Here is a 16975-nt window from a genome sequence, read left to right on the forward strand (position 1 = left end):
TTTCATCCCTCATTCATTCAACAAATACTTCCTAAATCTTCATTACATGCCAGGCACTGTGCCAAGAGCTACAGACAAGAAGAGAAATAAGATGTGATCCTTCAAAAGGCTGGCATGAGTCAATAAAAATTTTTCCTTTGTGGTCCTAATGTGCACCTGGGGTGGAGAAGGGCTGCTGCCCAGTAGGGCCATTGCTGACCACCCAGAGCCTGCACCCTAGTTCTGGAGACCACCCACCCACTCTCATTCTACCTCCCAGTCAAAACCTCAGACTAAATTATGTATTGCTTTTTGCATCTACCAAATAATGTTTCTGTTCCTTATGGTTACCTTAACCAGTAAAAAAATAAAAAACACTAAAATAGAATATTTTAAATTTGGCTTTTTCAAACACAAAAACCATAAACTGTATTTCCTTTAAACCAACATCTCATCGATTTAATAAATATATATTTATTAAATGAATATTACATTTAGTACAACTTAGATCTCATGCTTAGAAACAGTCCTAACCTTCCATCTAAACTTGGGTACTTCTGTGGGTAAATGTCCTCAGGAGGGAAAGGTGCTCCCGTCAGTATTGAGTAAAGCCTCACGATAAGAAAAACATGCCCATGTGCTTAGGCCCAGCACTACGTCTGACATCGATAAGCCCAGATTCCAGAGACGTGTCTTCGACTCCATTCCATACAGATTATCTGATTGTGGGTGGTCACTAGGGGGACCAAAGGTCCCCAGTCTTCCCGGGTCTGAGGGTTCAGCAGAGTCCCTGGCAAAACAAGATGACTGGTCCCTCTAGTGGTCACCTCTACTCTCTCTACCAAAGTTCTTCTCCCAGGATTGAAGCTGGTTCCATACAGTGAAACCTGGTCATTAAACCATACTGCAAGTCCAAACACTGTGTTGTGATATGGATAATGCCATACACTTTATGCCAATGGGCATATCTACTATTTTTGCTGGTGTACAAGATATGTATTTCTGATCTTATGCCTCAAAATATTCCTGTTGGAGACAGACCCTGACACACTTTGGGCACCTGCATGCCCCCCCTCTATACCTACTATCTAATATTCCTCCTGGGACAGCAAAACAGGGTTGCCCGAAGAATTCCTGGTAAAATTGGGGTAAGCCTTATACTCTGGCCCAAATGTGCTACTTTGGGCTACTTTGGGCCAATTGTCACTATTTCACATAAGAATTAGAGTTCAGGTTAGAGATAAACACATTGTTTCACATTTCACTGACCTAAGAGAAGCATCAGCTGGACACTTAGCACAGCCTATGGCTTTCTCAGGGTAGCCATGGATTTTGGATTTCAGCTCTACCTCTAAGTCTAACCAGGGATGCAGCCAGAAAACACGTCCCTGTAAAACAGGAGTGCATGATCTGGGAGGCTGGGAATGAAGGTCGGAAAGCACACCAAAAACAAAACCATCCAAGTGCCTGACGTAGAGGACAAATTGAACATGCTATACTGCTCAGGCTTTCAACAAGTAAAACCTTAAGTCTGTGCACATTTGTTAAAACAAGCACATACTTCAGACTATCCAGTCTCTACTGATATAAACAAAAAGCAATTCTTCTATTCAGAAATATTTCTTTTATATAGAAACAGTTTTTATTCAGTAAGAAACTCACTTTCAAACATCTGATTTGAACAAATTTGCTTCTCCCAAGGTATGTGACTGAGGGCACACCACTGTAGCATATAATTTATTATTATCATTCTCATTATTTTCCAGAACATTTAATACCATGTTTCCTCTCCCCACATAGAGTATTAACCAATAGGAGCCACAGCATGTTCATAACAAAGCTAGAAAACTGTCTTTCAGTTTTTGCCTTTCAATATGATAGTTCAACTAATACAAAGTCAGAATTAATCAGCTCTGAGACTGGAAAAATAAGTCAGCCCATCATAGCCATGAATATTAACATCGCTATAAAAGGGAAGAAAAGAGCATAATTTCTTGTCAACTTCTATATAACTTTAAATTACTTTAAAATTGTTTCTTTAGAAGACATTCTTCTGCCTCTGATGGTGCGACCTCTAGGGTGTTTTCTCAGGCCTGTCCTGGGCAAGCAGATGGCGCATGTGAAATGGAAAAACATCTGGAAAACAGCAGCCCCGCTCAGACTCCCGGTGTACGAGCACAGGAGACTTTCTGATTTACAATCTTGGCTCAGTTCAGAAGAAAAAAGGGAAGAGATGCATTCTGGAAAAAGGGCAGCCTACCGTAGGGCATGGCTGGCTTTCAGTTCATTCAAGTGTTCACGGCTAGTCCTCCTGGCTCGCAGCGTTCAGTACCCTGAAAAATACCCCCCCAGTCCCTGCTCCTCCTGGTCTTCTGATGGGGTCACTGTGTTTGAAATAGTAATGTCACAGGTCAAAGGATCTGGGGCTTCCCGAGGAACAACCATGTGTGGGTATGTTCTAGTTTAAGAAACCTATGACAAGTCTCCTCAGCAACCACCTTCTAACTTCTAGAGCAGATGTCTGGGTCGCAGCATCCACATTTCAGTGGCTGGAATCCCTGTTGGGGAAGCAGAGACCCAGCAGCCCAGATGCGCTGTTCCTGCAACTCTGGCAGGTTCCCCACACACCTCCATACCACTCAAATGTCCTAGAAAACACTAAAACAGATCAACTGGACATGGCTGATTTACTGGTACAAAAGGGCTTTACAAAAATACTCCCTGCACTTTTATTTTTAAAAATGCATGTAAACATGGCCTCTAAGTCACTGAAGAACACTTGAGCCTTTTCATCTCCTCTTTCCAAAGTTTTGCAGTTTTCCGTATCCAGCTTTTCTCGGAGATATCAATCTGTTTTTTTCTTATTAACAGAGTTCTGAGGCTGCCGTTGAACAGAAGATTGTGGTCTCATTGGCAAAAATAGTATTATCAGGAGACTTACGATGTGTAAATAAAAGTACATGGACCTAGGAGTAAAAACACACAAAAGTTATATTTCAAACAAGGACACCAACGGGAAACGCCACATGAACACAACTGCATCATCTATAGCTGGAGATGGAAGGCTCTGCTTCCAGAGAAGTGGGCGTGTTTGAACTCAGGCTTGCCCTGGTCCACTCTACAGACACTGCCTTTGGTGGGGGAGTGGGACCGAAACCACAAAACCAGGCACAGCAAACCCAGCAGCCATTCTGCAGATAGACATGCAGTATGATGTCCTGTCAATGGAACAAGACCAAGAGAACGAACCCCACAAAGGCCAGAACCCCCAATAGTCAATGTACAAGGAAGCACAGGACCAAATTTAAACACTGCACTGTGTTCCCCACACACAAATGCAACCGACACTCTCACCGATGTGCTCTATCTACTCAAGCGTTCTTGGGTGTATTAGGGGCCAAGAGAATACAAATTTTGAGAACTTACTCCTTAGCTCTAAAAATAACTTTCATCCAAACTAATAAGAAACAAGTTTTACTTTAAGGTCGTGGACTTTTTATGTTAAATGTGGTATTCAGCACAGTGGGTACAATGTAGACACTCAATAAATACTGGACATATCAATAAATGCAAGAAATTAGAAGCAGGTTGCATCTGTGTAACTGTCCCATATCCACTTGGAAAAAGGTTCAACTTATACTTTCTCTAATGCTTTTTGAAGACCAAAGGAAAATAATGTTAAAAGGGGAGGAAAATCCCACAGTCGATTTATGTATCATTCCTCAGCTTCTGTGATCACAAGGTTAGGATTAGAATCAGATAACTCACAGATCCCCCCTAAATTTCCCCACCTTTTGGCATGAGAAAGGCCTCCCTGAAAATGTCTACAAAATAGCCAAGATCTCTAACAGAAGCAAACATATCTTCACCTTTCCTTCTTTCAATGAAGTTTTACTGTTTAGAATGTATCAAAGCATTAAACTAGGATGGACAAAAAGGCAAAGCCACCGTCCCATCCCTTAGGAATGGAAAACAAGTACAGGACTAACAGTATTTTTTTTTTGATGTTCAACAAACTTTTATTGTTGTTATTCTCTTATATTCTATTGGCCACTATACAGATATTGTGGTAGGTTGGATAATGCCCCTTTAATGATATTCACACACTAATCCTCAGAACATGTGGATATATGTCCTTTTATGACATAAGGGACTTTGCAGATGCAACAAGTATAGGATCTTAAAAAGGAAAGATCACTGTGGATTATTAGGTGGGCCTGGTATAATCCCCTTACGAGAAGCATATGGGACAATTCCACTGTGTAAATGTACCACAGTTTTTTGTTTTTTTTAATCCACTCATTTACTGACAGGCACTTGGGCTGTTTCCAAATCTTGGCCATTATCAATAGTGCTGCAATGAACACAGTGGTGCATAGATTCTTTTCAATTGGTGACTTGGGATTCTTAGGATATATTTCAGCAGTGGAATCACTGGATCAAAGCCAGTTCCATTTTTAGTTTTTTAAGGAAACTCCACACTGTTTTCCACAGTGGCTGCACCTGTCTGCATTCCCATCAACAGTGCACTAGGGTTCCCTTTTCTCCACATCTTCACCAGCACTTGTTGTTTTTCATTTACTGATGACAGCTGTTTTGGCTGGTGTGAGGTGATATCTCATTGTGGTTTTAATTTGGATCTCTCTGATAGCTAGTGTTGATGAGCATCTTTTTATGTGTCTCTGGGCCCTCTGTATGTCCTCCTTGAAGTGCTTATTCAGGTCCTTTGGCCACTCTTTAAAATAAGATTGTCTTCCTAGTATTGAGTTGTATAAGTTCTTTATATATTTTGGAAATTACACCCTTGTCCAATGCATCATTGTCAAATATGTTCTCCCACACAGTCAGTTCCCTTTTCATTTTGATGATGGTTTCTGTAGCTGTGCAGAAGCTTTTTAGTGTGATGTAGTTACATTTGTTTATTTTTCCTTTAATTTCCTTGCCCTAGATTTATTGGCAAAAATATTGCTACATGAGATATCTGAAATTTTACTGCCTATGTTATCCTCTAAAATTTTTATGGTATCACAACTTACTATGCAGCAGTAAAAAAAGAAGGAATTCTTACCTTTTGTGACAGTCTGAATGGAACTGGAGACTATTACGCTAAGTGAAATAAGTCAGTTGGTGAAAAACAAGTACCAAATGATCTCAAGTGGAATGTAATGAACAAAATAAACTAATGAGCAAAATAGAGCTAGAGGCATAGAAACATGAAACAGACTGACAGCTGTAAGAGGGGGGAGAGGAGACTTCAACTAGTCCCCACCTCAGCTGTAAGAGGTGGGGACTAGTTGAAAGAAGGTGAAGGGATTGGCCAAAAAACGTTTATGAACCATGGACATAGACAATGGTGTGGGGGTTGATGATGAGATGGGGGGTGGGCTATGTAGAGGAGGGCAAAGGGGGAAATATTGGGAAAACTGTAATAGCATAAACAATAAAATACTTAACAAAAAAAAATACAGGACAAGTCCTCCTGAGAAAAGGATGTGACGATGGAATCAGAAGTTAAGCTGATGTACTTGGAAGACTGAGAAGGGTTCCTGAATGTAGGCATCCAAGCAGCTTCTACTAGTTTCCCATAGAGACTGTTAATCCCAGAAACAGATTCGGTTGAAAGAGAATCACTTTTTCTCCCAAAAGCTAGATGTGGCTTCTGACTGCCCTTGACGTCCCTGCTGGAAAAGAGGCCCGGGTGCCTGTTTACCCTGCACTGACGCCAGTGCGGACCCAGCCCCCCAGCACAGGTCACAGGTGCCCACGGGCTCCTGCTCCATGTTGTGGCTCCCTGGGCTCACATCGCCACGCACAGACGTTTCCCTGAACTGTACACACAGGTCACGGTGGTGGGTCCTGAATGGACGCAAACTTAACCATAGTCTTTCCCAGAACCCACTAAGCTCCCAGTTCTGACACAAGTCAACAACTCAGATCTGACACAAGTCAACAACTCAGATTCATACCCCCGGCTCAGGTGAGTTCCATGTGGGTGCTCTTTCTTTTCTTCAGACACACTGCTGGTCCACAGTGACATAGCTTTCGATATTTGAGTACGGTATAAAAAGATCAATATTTTGTTCTTAAAACACTGAAAGTTTTATCCTCATAACATCTGGGTTCTTCAAATATTGTATCTTAAATTTATCTGAACACTCCCATGCATACCAAGAGATAATGAAGAGGAGCAGCTCAAATAAATGATGCTGTCAAAACTGCCCGAGGACAATGGTTAATGAGTCACCTTGTATCACCTCCCATGAGAAAAATCTACTCACAGGTTACATACTTATCCATATAGACAAGACAGCTGACACTTGTCAGCTGACAAGACAGCTGACATTAAAACTATGCTTCACTGGGCATTCCATGCCACCTCTCAAAGCTGGCTTCCCATTTCTCTGCAGGCCATATTTTTTTCTTTCTTTCTTTCTTTTTTTTTTTTTTTTTTTACTTTTCAACTACAGCAGACGTGCATATTAGTTTCAGGTGTAAAACAGTGATCAGACATTTATATAACGTACAAAGTGATCAATTCAAAAATCTAGCACCATTCAGACACTACACATAGTTATTACAATATTATCAATTACATTCCCTATGCTGCACTTTTCATCCCCATGACTGTGTTTATAACAGACAATTTGTACTTCTTAATCCTTTCATGTTTTCACCCATTCCCTCAATACCTGCTCTAATCTGGCAATCACCAATTCTCTGAATCGATGAGTTTGTTTCTGTTTTGTTTATTTTTTTAGATCACACATATAAGTGAAATATGGTATTTGTCTTTCTCTGTATGACTTCTTTCACTTAGCAAAATACCCTCTAAGTCCATCCATGTTGTCACAAATGGCAAGATTTCACTGTTTTTTTATGGGTAATATTCCATTGTGTGTGTGTGTGTGTGTGTATATATATATATATATATATATACACACACACACATATATATCACACTGCTTTACCATTCTTCTACCAATAGACTCTTAGGTTGCTTCCATAGCTTGACTATTATAAATAGCACTGAAATGAACATAGGAGTGCATAAATCTCTTCAAACTACTGTTTTCAATTTCTTCAGACAAATACCTCAAAATGGAATTGCTGGGTCATATGGAGGTGATTTTTGAAAAAAACCTCCATACTGTTTTCCATAGGGCTGCACCAATCTACATTCCCACCAACATGTTAGGATTTCTTTTTCTCCATATTCTCAGCAAAACTCGTTGTTTGTTCATTTATTGACAATAGCCATTCTGACAGGTATGAACTGGTATCTCATTGTGGTTTTGATTTGCATTTCTCTGATCAGTGATATTGAGCATCTTTTCATGTCTATGGACCTTCTGTATGTCCTTTGGAGAAATGTCTCTGCAGGCCCTTTACCCATTTTTTTTTCAATTGTGTTGTTTGAGGGAGTTTTCTTGGTGTTCAGTTGTATCATTTCCTTATATATAGAGTCTGGCAGAAGTAATGCCTGCTTTTGAGTGTAGTTGGTAGGGTAATAATGTGGGTGTAATAATTTATAGCTTTAATTTTGAACATTTCACCTAAAATGTCATATGGTGCACCATATCACCAGCGTGATATTATGCTACAGAATTACATGCTTATGAATTTGTAATTACAGACTTTGTAGCCCTGGCTGGTGTAGCCCAGTGGATTGAGCAACCAGCCTGCAAACCAAAGGGTTGCTGGTTCCATTCCCAGTCAGGGCACATGACTGGGTTGTAGGCCAGGTCCCCCGTTGGGGGACGTGCAAGAGGCAACCACACATTGATGTTTCTCTCCCTCTTTCTCCTTCCTTTCCCCTCTCTCTAAAAATAAATATCTTCTAAAAAATCTGTAAAAAAAAAAAAAAACCTTTGTAATAATAGAGGCATTATATGTGCCAGACCCTGTATTTTTTATATTACCCCCCTTTTGAATGCACCACTCACAAATATCTTCTCCCATTCAGTAGGTTGTCTCTTGTTTTTCTAATTCCCCTTGCTATTCAAAAAATTTTAGTGCTGTAATCCCACTTGTTTTTTTTTTTAAGGAGACATCACCAAAATAACTATTACTAAGCAATGTCAGAGCGTTTACTGCCTATGTTTTCTTCTAGGATTTTTATGGCTTCAGGTCTTACATTTTAGTTTTTAATCCATTTTCAGTTTATTCCAGTATATAGGATAAAAAACAAACCCAGTTTCATTCGTTTGCATGGGTCTCTCCGGATTCCCCAATACCATTTATTGAAGAGACTGTCTTCACCACTTTGTGTGTTCTGTCCTCCTTTGTCACAGATTAATTGACCATACGGGCAGGGGTTTATTTCTAGGCTTTTAATGTTGTTTCATTGACCTGTGTGTCAGCGTTTATGCCAGTACCATGCTAACACGTACGCTTAGCCCTACAGTATAGTTTGATACCAGGTAGCATGCTGCCTCCAACATTGTTCTTTTTTTTCAAGATTGCTTTGGCTCTTTGGGGTCTTTTGTGGTTTTGTGTAAATTTTAGATGTACTTATTCTAGTTCTGTAAAAAATGCCATTGGTTTTTTTGATAGAAATTGCATTAAACCTGTCAATTGCTTTCAATGGCATGGACATTTTCAGATTGTTAATTCTTCCTATGCATGAGCATGGTATATCTATCTGTCCACTTATTTGTATTTTCTTAAATGTCTTATGGTTTTCCTAAGGCTTTTTGATGCACTTATAAATGGAATTGTTTTTAAAATTTTTCTGATAGTTCATTATTGGTGTATAAAAATGCAAGCAATTTTTAAATATTAATTCTGTACCTTGGTCCTTTACTAAATTCATGTATCAGTTCTAGTTTGGAGGGGACTTTTAGGGTTGTCTCTCTATATAGGGTAGGACAAAAGTAGCTTTACAGTTACGAGTATTTATTCTTGTATTATTAATTATTGTGTTCTTTTCCATATGAATAACTATAAACCCAATTTCCCCACCTTGGTGTATCATATCATCTGCAAATAATAACAGTTTTACTTCTTCCTTTCCAATTAGGATGCCTTTCATTCATTTTTTTTCCCCATCTGACAAATGTGACTGGGATTTTGAGTGCTATGTTGAATAAAAGTGGCAAAAGTGGGCATCCTTGTCTTATTCTTGATCTTAAAGAAAAAGCTTTATCTTTTCACTGTTGAATATGATGTCAGCTGTGGATTTGTCATATATAGTTTTTCTTATGTTACAGTATGTTTCTTGAATCCCCACTTTGCTTTTTAATTCACCTGTTGATATGATCATATGATTTTTATCCTTCATTATGTGTATGTGGTGTCTCATATTAAGTGATTTGCATTACTGAACCAACCCTTGCATCCTAGAGACAAATCCCACTTGAACATAGTATATGAGTTTTAATGTACTATTGAATTTGGTTTGTTAATATTTTGTTAAGGATTTTGCCTCTATGCAGATTATGCATCAGCAAAAGTCCTATGGAGTCTGGCTAAAGTCCTGCAATTTTATTTCTTTTCAAAGGGTCAGCTCTTGGTTCAGTGACCTTTTTTGATATTTACACTCCATTTTATTTCCACTTGATCTTTATTACTTCCTTCTATTTACTTTGGGCTTTGTTCGTTCTTGCTTTCCTAGTTCCTGTAGGTGACTGGTTAGATTGTTTATCTGATATTCTCTTGTTCTTGAGGTAGATCTGTATTGCTACAAAATCCCTCTTAGAGCTGCTTTGGCCATATCCGATAGCTCTGGGGTCATTGTGTTTGTACTTTCATTTTCTTAAATTTATTGAGACTTGTTTTGAGCCTAACATGTGGTCTGTCCAAGAAAATGTTCCATGCGCCCTTAAAAGAATGTATATTCTTCTACTTTTGGGTGAAATGTCCTGAAAATATCAATTAAGTCCATCTGATCTAATGTGTCCTTTAAGGCCACTGTTTCCTTGTTGATACTCTGGTTGATCTATTAATACACGGATGTTAATGAGGCATTAACATCCCCTACTATGACTGTATTACTGTTGATTTCTCTATGTCCATCAATATCTGCATCATAATTTAGATGCTCCTACATGGGGAGCATAGATGTTTACAAGAGTTATAGCTTCTTGTTGGATTTGTCCATGTATCACTATGAAATGCTTGCCCTTCTTTGTCCCTTGTTACAGCCCTTAATTTGATGTCTACTTCACCTGATACATGTATTGCTATTGTATGTATTGCTACCTTAGCTCTTTTTCTTTTGTCATGAACTATCTTTTTCCATTCCTTTACTTTAGTCTGTGTGTCTTTTGATCTAATGTGGATCTTTTACAGGCACCAGTGTATGGGCCTTTTTTTAATCCATCTAGCCACCTTACACATTTTTATTGTAGCATTTAGTTCATTTACATTTAAACTAATTATTGATAAGTATTAGTTATTGACACTTTTTCTGATTGTTTTTGTAGTTCTCCCCTGTACCTTTTACATTCTCTTGCTCTCTTGTCTGACTTTCTCTAGTGCTGTGTTTAGATTCATTTATCTATTTCTTGTGTACCTATTATAAATTTTTTTTATTTTTGGTTACCATGTGGTTCCTATAAGCTAAGTTATATTTATAGCAATCAATTTTAAGTTGATGGCCACTTAAGTTCGAACACATTATAAAATCACTAGTTTTTACACACCCCACCTACATTTGTTTGTTATTTTTTTACTTCTTTTGTGTATGTGTGTATTCCTTAATTTATTATAATTACACATGATTTTCCTTTTGCCTTATTAAAGTTGTAATGACTTTATAGTTGGTTGATCCACTGCTTTACTGTTTGCCTCTGTCAGTGAGAATTTTTTTCTCTCCTGTATTACCTTATTCATATTTTTAACCTTTTCTACTTTAAAAAAACCCTTTATCATTTCTTGTAAAACCGATTTATTGGTGATGAACAACTTTAACTTTTTCTTGCCTGGGAAACTCTTTATCTCCTTTGATTCTAAATGATAGCCTTCCTGGAAGGAGTTATTTTGGTTTTAGGTCTTAGCTTTTCATCACTTTATATATTTGCTGCCACTTCCTTCTAGTCTGAAATGTTTCCATTGACAAAACAGTTCATAGTCTTTTGGGAGCTCCTTTGTACATAACTTACTGCTTTTCTCTGTTGCTTTTATGATTCTTTGTCTTTAACATTTGGCATTTTAATTATGATGCGTCTTGGTGTGGGCCTCTATGGGCCTATTTTGTATGGGACTCTCTCCATTCCCTGGATTTATATATCTATTTCCTTCACAAGGGTAGGGAAGTTTTCAGTCATTATTTCTTCAAATATGTTTTCAATCCCCTCCTCTCTTTCTTCTCCTCTGGTACCCCTATAATGTGAGTGGTGTTATGGTTGACGTTATCCCAGTGGTCCCTTAAATATCCTCACTTTTTTTTTCTTTTTGCTGTTCTGATTGGTTATTTTCTACTACCTTGGCTTCCAGATTGCTGCTTTTATCCTCTGCTTTATCTAATCTGCTACTGAGGCTCTCTAAAGGATTCATTTCAAACTGGGTCTTCTGTGTTTTCTATTTCTTTGCTGAAGTTCTCACTGAGTTCACCTGTCTCCCCTAAGTTAACTGAGTATCTTATAAGCACTCTTTTTTAACTCTGTACCTTGTAGATTGCTTACCTCCATTTTATTTTTTTTTCTGGTACCTTGTCCTGTCCTTTCATTTGGAACATGGTTCTTTGTCTCCTCATGTTGGCTGGCTCTCTGTGTTTCTGTGTGTTAGGTAGACTGGCTACATCACTCAGTCTTCACAGAGTGGCCTCAGGTAGTAAGTATCCCCTATTGTCCAGTGGCACACTCTTTGTTGTCATACAAGTCATGTGCTCCAGGGGTGTCCCTTGTATGTGCTCTTCTATTGTTGAGCTTTGATTGCTGTGGCACATCAGTGAGTGGGAATGACCCTCAGACTGGTGGGCTCTGAGGGCCGGCCATGACTACAGCAGACAAGTTGTTACATGAGGACTGAGTGCATAGAATAGGAGTCGCTTTGGTGGCACTCTGATACCAGTTGAATCTGACCTTCACATATGTCATTTGTGGAGCTGGTTGGGTGGTGCGCTCATGCGGTCTCAGGCTGGCCACCAGGTGTGTTGGTTCTGGAGCCTTTTATGAGAAACTCTAGTGCAGGCCAAGTTAGCTACTATTTGCGCCCACATTGGGGCTGCTTTTTAGGAGGTACAATGGCCTGCAGTTGATGGCTACTTATGCTGGGCCAGAAGCACTTAGTGTAGAGGCTATGCTTTGAACTGAGATCAACTTCTACTAGTACTGGGCTTGGACCCTCTGGTGAACACTGTCATGTGAGCTAACGCCAGCTGCCTCTTGTGCCAGGCTTGTGGCCACTTAGCTGACGCTATGTTCCAAGCCAACACTGGCTGCAGCTTATGCTGGGCTTGAGACCATCTGATGGAAGTTACAATGGAAGTTGAGACCAGGTTTCAGGCCTGGGGTGCTTAACAAAATGTAAAGAGCACACCAAAGTGAGCCCCTACTTCTTTGGGGTTTGTGGACCTTTGAGAGATTTTAGAAAAGTCAACATCAGGAACTGAGGCAGTCCACTCCTATGGAAAAGCCACTGGAAGAGACTTAGGCTAGATGTGCAAACTGTGTGAGTCAAGGTCTTAGGGAATCACCAGGGCAGGGCAAACAGTGTTAGCCACATTAATAAAGAGCTCAGATTTGGTACCCGCCTGCACCAGGCCAGCTGGGTGGTAAAAGGGGAACGCTACAAGTCAACATGGCACCTGCCAGCACTTCTATCCCTGGAGAGAGCTATTCTTCCAGCCCTCACTCTGAAGCTTGTCGATTCAGTTCCACCACTGGATGTCCCTGGCGCATTTCAAGTTGCTGCCTTGCAGCGGAGCGAAGAGCAAGTGAGTCTATGAGTGAGTGAGTCCATGCATGGGACCCTCAAGAGGAACACCTGGGACTCCAGCAGGTCACCATTATCATTCCGATGCCCTAACTGACTACCACACCGTGGGCATGGGACCTACCTCTCTCCTGGTGGCTTTTTATATCCTTATTTATGTTCTGTTCAGCTAGTCTTCAATTGGTTCTCAATGATGGTGGTTCTGTAATTGTCATTTTAATGTGGTCATGGGAGGGGATGAGCACAGCATTTACCTACTTTACCATCTTAACCAGAAGTCTTCAGAGGAGTAACAGTAATGTAACCAGCGGATGGGCGAAGACCCACAGGAAGTGGCCATCGAATGTACGGTGTAAATCAGGGCATCACTGAGGGAGAAGGAGCTCCATAGATAAGCACACACTGGCTCAATAGGTGTAAACTGGGACTCTCAGGCACACCTTCCACACAGATATGGTAACTCCAGCTTTCAAAGTCTGCTCACCTAAAATACTGTATTCTTGCATTTTTCCTTAATTATATATATGTGACCAAATGTACACTGAAGCAATTAGGTTAGATTAAAGCCAAATATTTTGGTAATAAAGAGAAAAAAACTTCAGTCCCCTAGTGAAATTTAGTAACTTATTCTGACATTCTATATTTCTCTAAAATTTTCAAGACTACTTCATCTTTTTATTATGGAAGAGCTCAACTAACATTTATTGGCCAGTCTAGGAACTGAACTGAGTACTCCAGATACTAGATGAATAAAGCATCGTTCCTGCACTCAAGGAGTTTGTAATCTACCACAATTTCTACACAAATTCTAACATTCTTACATACCGAATTTTACTTTTTTAATTAATTGATTTATTTACTGTTCAAGTACAGTTTTCTGTCTTTTACTCCCACCCCAGCACCCCCCCCCGTGCTCCCCACCTCCCTCCCATTTCCACCCCCCCTAGTTTTTGTCCATGTGTCCTTTATACCAGTTCCTGTGAACCCTTCCCCTTTTCCCCTGAAATTCTCTCCCCTCTCCCCTCTGGTCCCTGTCAGCCTGTTCTGTACTTCAGTGTCTTTGGTTATATTTTGCTTGCTTGTTTTTGTTGTTTAGCTTCCTATTAAAGGTGAGATCGTATTTGCCTTTCTCATTCTTTCTTTCTGCTGCATAGAATTGCATTGTGTAAACGTACCATAATTTTTGGATCCATTCATTTACTGATGGGCACCTAGGATGCTTCTAACTCTTGGCTATTGTAAATTGTGCTGCTATGAACACTGGGGTGCGTCGGTTCTTTTGGATTGGTGTCTCAGGGTTCTTAGTATATACTCCTAGCTGTGGAATTGCTGGGTCAAAAGGCATATTCATTTTTAGTTTTCTGAGAAAATTCCATACTGTTTTCCATAATGGTTGTACCAGTCTGCAATCCTACCAACAGTGAACTAGGGTCCCCTTTCCCCCACAACCTCTCCAACATTTGTTGTTTATTGCTTTGTTTATGATGGCCATTCTGACCGGTGTAAAGTGGTATCTCATTGTGGTTTTAATTTGCATCTCTCTGATAGCTAGTGATATTGAGCATCTTTTCATGTGTCTCTGCATCCTCTGTGTGTCCTCCTTGGAGAAGTGTCTGTTCAAGTCCTTTGCCCATTTTTTAATGTTTGCTTGTCGTCTTAGAGTGGAGTCGTGTAACTTCTTTGTATATTTTGGAGATTCAACCCTTGTCTAAGGTATCATTGGCAAATATGTTTTCCTATACAGTTGGTTCTCTTTTTATCTTAACACTGTTTTCTTTAGCCATGCAGAAGCTTTTTATTTTGATGAGATCCCATTTGTTTATTCTTTCCTTTATGTCCCTTGCTCTAGGGCACATATCAGTAAAAATGTTGCTGCGTGGAATATCTGAGATTTTTCTGCCTGTGTTCTCCTCTAGGAGTTTAATGGTGTCATGGCCTACATTTAAGTCTTTTATTCACCTTGAATTTATTTCAGTGTATGGTCTTACACACTGAATTTTTAAAAGTGTTATCTAGTTGTATGAAGATTTGTTTTACACAACTGTTTCACATAATGGTTCTGCTCTGGACTGAATGCTTGTTTTCCCCCCAAATTCATTTTGAAGCCCTAACTCCCAATGTGAGAGTACAGTAATTGGAAAAGCAGCCCCTGGGAGCTAATATGGTTTGATGAGGCCATTAGAATAGGGCCCCCATGACAAGGTTAGTGCCTGTACATGAAGGGAAAGAAACCAAAGCACTCACAAGCTCTGTCTCTTTCTTCTTCCTCTCTCTCTGTCTCTTTAACTCGGGCTATCTTGGTCTTTGTCTCTTCACTGTCTCTCTGTTCTTTATTTGTCCTTCCTCCTCTCTCTCCTGCTCTCCTCCCTGTTTCTCTATACATCTTGTCCTCCTTCTCCTCTGTCTCTCTCTCTGTGATGCCCTGCCTGTCTCTCCTCTGCCATATGAGGACACAGTGAGAAGGCAGCCTTCTGCAAGCCAGAAGAGAGCTCTCACCAAGTGTGAGAAATCAATGTCTCATTTAGGTCATCCAGTCCATAGTGTTCAGTCATAGCAGCCCAAGCTGACAGGTTCTTTCATAATATAGCAGCCCCCCACCGCCCTCTCTTTGTTCCAGAGCTTCAGTTACCCATGGTCTATAGTGGTCTGAAAACATTAAATGGAAAATTTCAGAAATAAATAATTCATGAGTTTAAAATTGCACACTGTCCTGAGCAGTGTGATGAAATCTAGTACCATCCCACTCCATCCTGCCTGGGCCGTGCTGCACACCTTTGTCCAAGTCTCCACACTGCAGACACTCCCTGCACGTGGCAGCCTTCTCAGTGTCAGACTGACTGCCACAGTTTTGCAGTGCTTGTGTTCAAGTCATCCTTATGATACTTAATGGCCCAAAGCACAAGAATGCGATTCTGATGATTCAGATATGCCTAAGAAAAGCTATAAAGTGCTGCTTTTAAGTGAAAAGTTAGGTACATACAGAGGAAAAACATAGCATATATAGGGTTTAGTGATATCTGTGGTTTCAGACATCCCCTTGGGGTCTTGGAATGTGTCCCTCGTAGATAAAGGGGGACTACTGTATATTTAAGAGTTCAGTTGGGGCTCATTTACAAGAATTTAAAGCGGAGATTTGAAGTCACTAGAGATTGAAAAGTGACCAGACATAACAATGAAACAAATCTGAAATTTAAATATAAAGCAGTGAAGGATATACTAAGAAATGGATACACATAAAACTGGTTTATTGCCAGTTATGAAAATTAGCCCAAGGCAGGAAAAGATCTGGAATGCAACCAACCCACCTCTGCTAAGACCATGCAGTTTAACTTCTTTTGCCAGATACAGTAATTCTTATAAAAGATTCTGAAAACACTGGGGACACAGTCTATAATAACTGGTGACATTATGTGGCTGCTTAAATTCAAATTAAGTAAAATTAGACGAGATGAACATTTGAGTTCCGCAGTCCACTTGGCAGGTTTCAAATGCTCAGTGGTCACGGGCTGGTGGTTGATGTACTGGACGGCATTCCTGCCACTGTAAAAGCTTCTGGGTTTTTTTTTTTTTGAATTCTTGTTTCTTCATTCTTTTCTGTTTGGTCATTTTTTTCTTCCTTCTGGTCCACTCCCTTGATTTGAGTCCCAGTTTCCTTTCCATCACAATTGGGTTCCTGTGCATTTCCCGTCATTTCAATTAATTTAGCCTTCATATGTTCCTCTAATTTGTGACTAAAATCAACCAGTTCTGTGAGCATTCTGATCACCAGTGTTTTGAACTGTGCATCTGAAAGTTTGGCTATTTCTTGGTCACTTAGAATTGTTGGCTCTGAGTTGTTCTTAAGCCATAATGTTTTGGTCTGTTCGTGCCTGTTACGTACGAGGGGTGGAAAGACCTACAACCAAGATTGCTCTATCCAGCAAAACTTTCATTTAGAATGGAAGGGCACATGAAGTGCTTCTCAGATAAGGTCAAATTCAAGGAGTTCATCATCACCAAGCCCTTATTATATGAAATGTTAAAGGGACTTATCTAAGGAAAAGAAGATAAAAAAGATGAACAGTGAAAGGACAGCAAACTCACAGTTATTAACAACCACACCTAAAACAAAAGCAAACTA

At 39.9% G+C, this 16975-nt stretch overlaps 1 protein-coding gene across 1 annotated transcript in view; it reads right to left on the minus strand.

Moving 5' to 3' along the window:
• Positions 1-437: 437 nt before the first annotated feature.
• MBOAT1 (membrane bound O-acyltransferase domain containing 1) overlaps positions 438-16975 on the minus strand; it is a 107821-nt gene continuing 91283 nt past the window's right edge. The window contains exon 13 of the mRNA XM_037153631.2: positions 438-2945. Within this exon, the coding sequence (XP_037009526.2) occupies positions 2825-2945 (121 nt within the window). The 3' untranslated portion in view covers positions 438-2824. The remainder of the gene's footprint in view (positions 2946-16975) is intronic.

Source organism: Artibeus jamaicensis, unplaced genomic scaffold (genome assembly GCF_021234435.1).
Source record: "Artibeus jamaicensis isolate MK-2021 breed Jamaican fruit bat unplaced genomic scaffold, CSHL_Jam_final contig_482, whole genome shotgun sequence".
Classification (NCBI taxonomy): domain Eukaryota; kingdom Metazoa; phylum Chordata; class Mammalia; order Chiroptera; family Phyllostomidae; genus Artibeus; species Artibeus jamaicensis.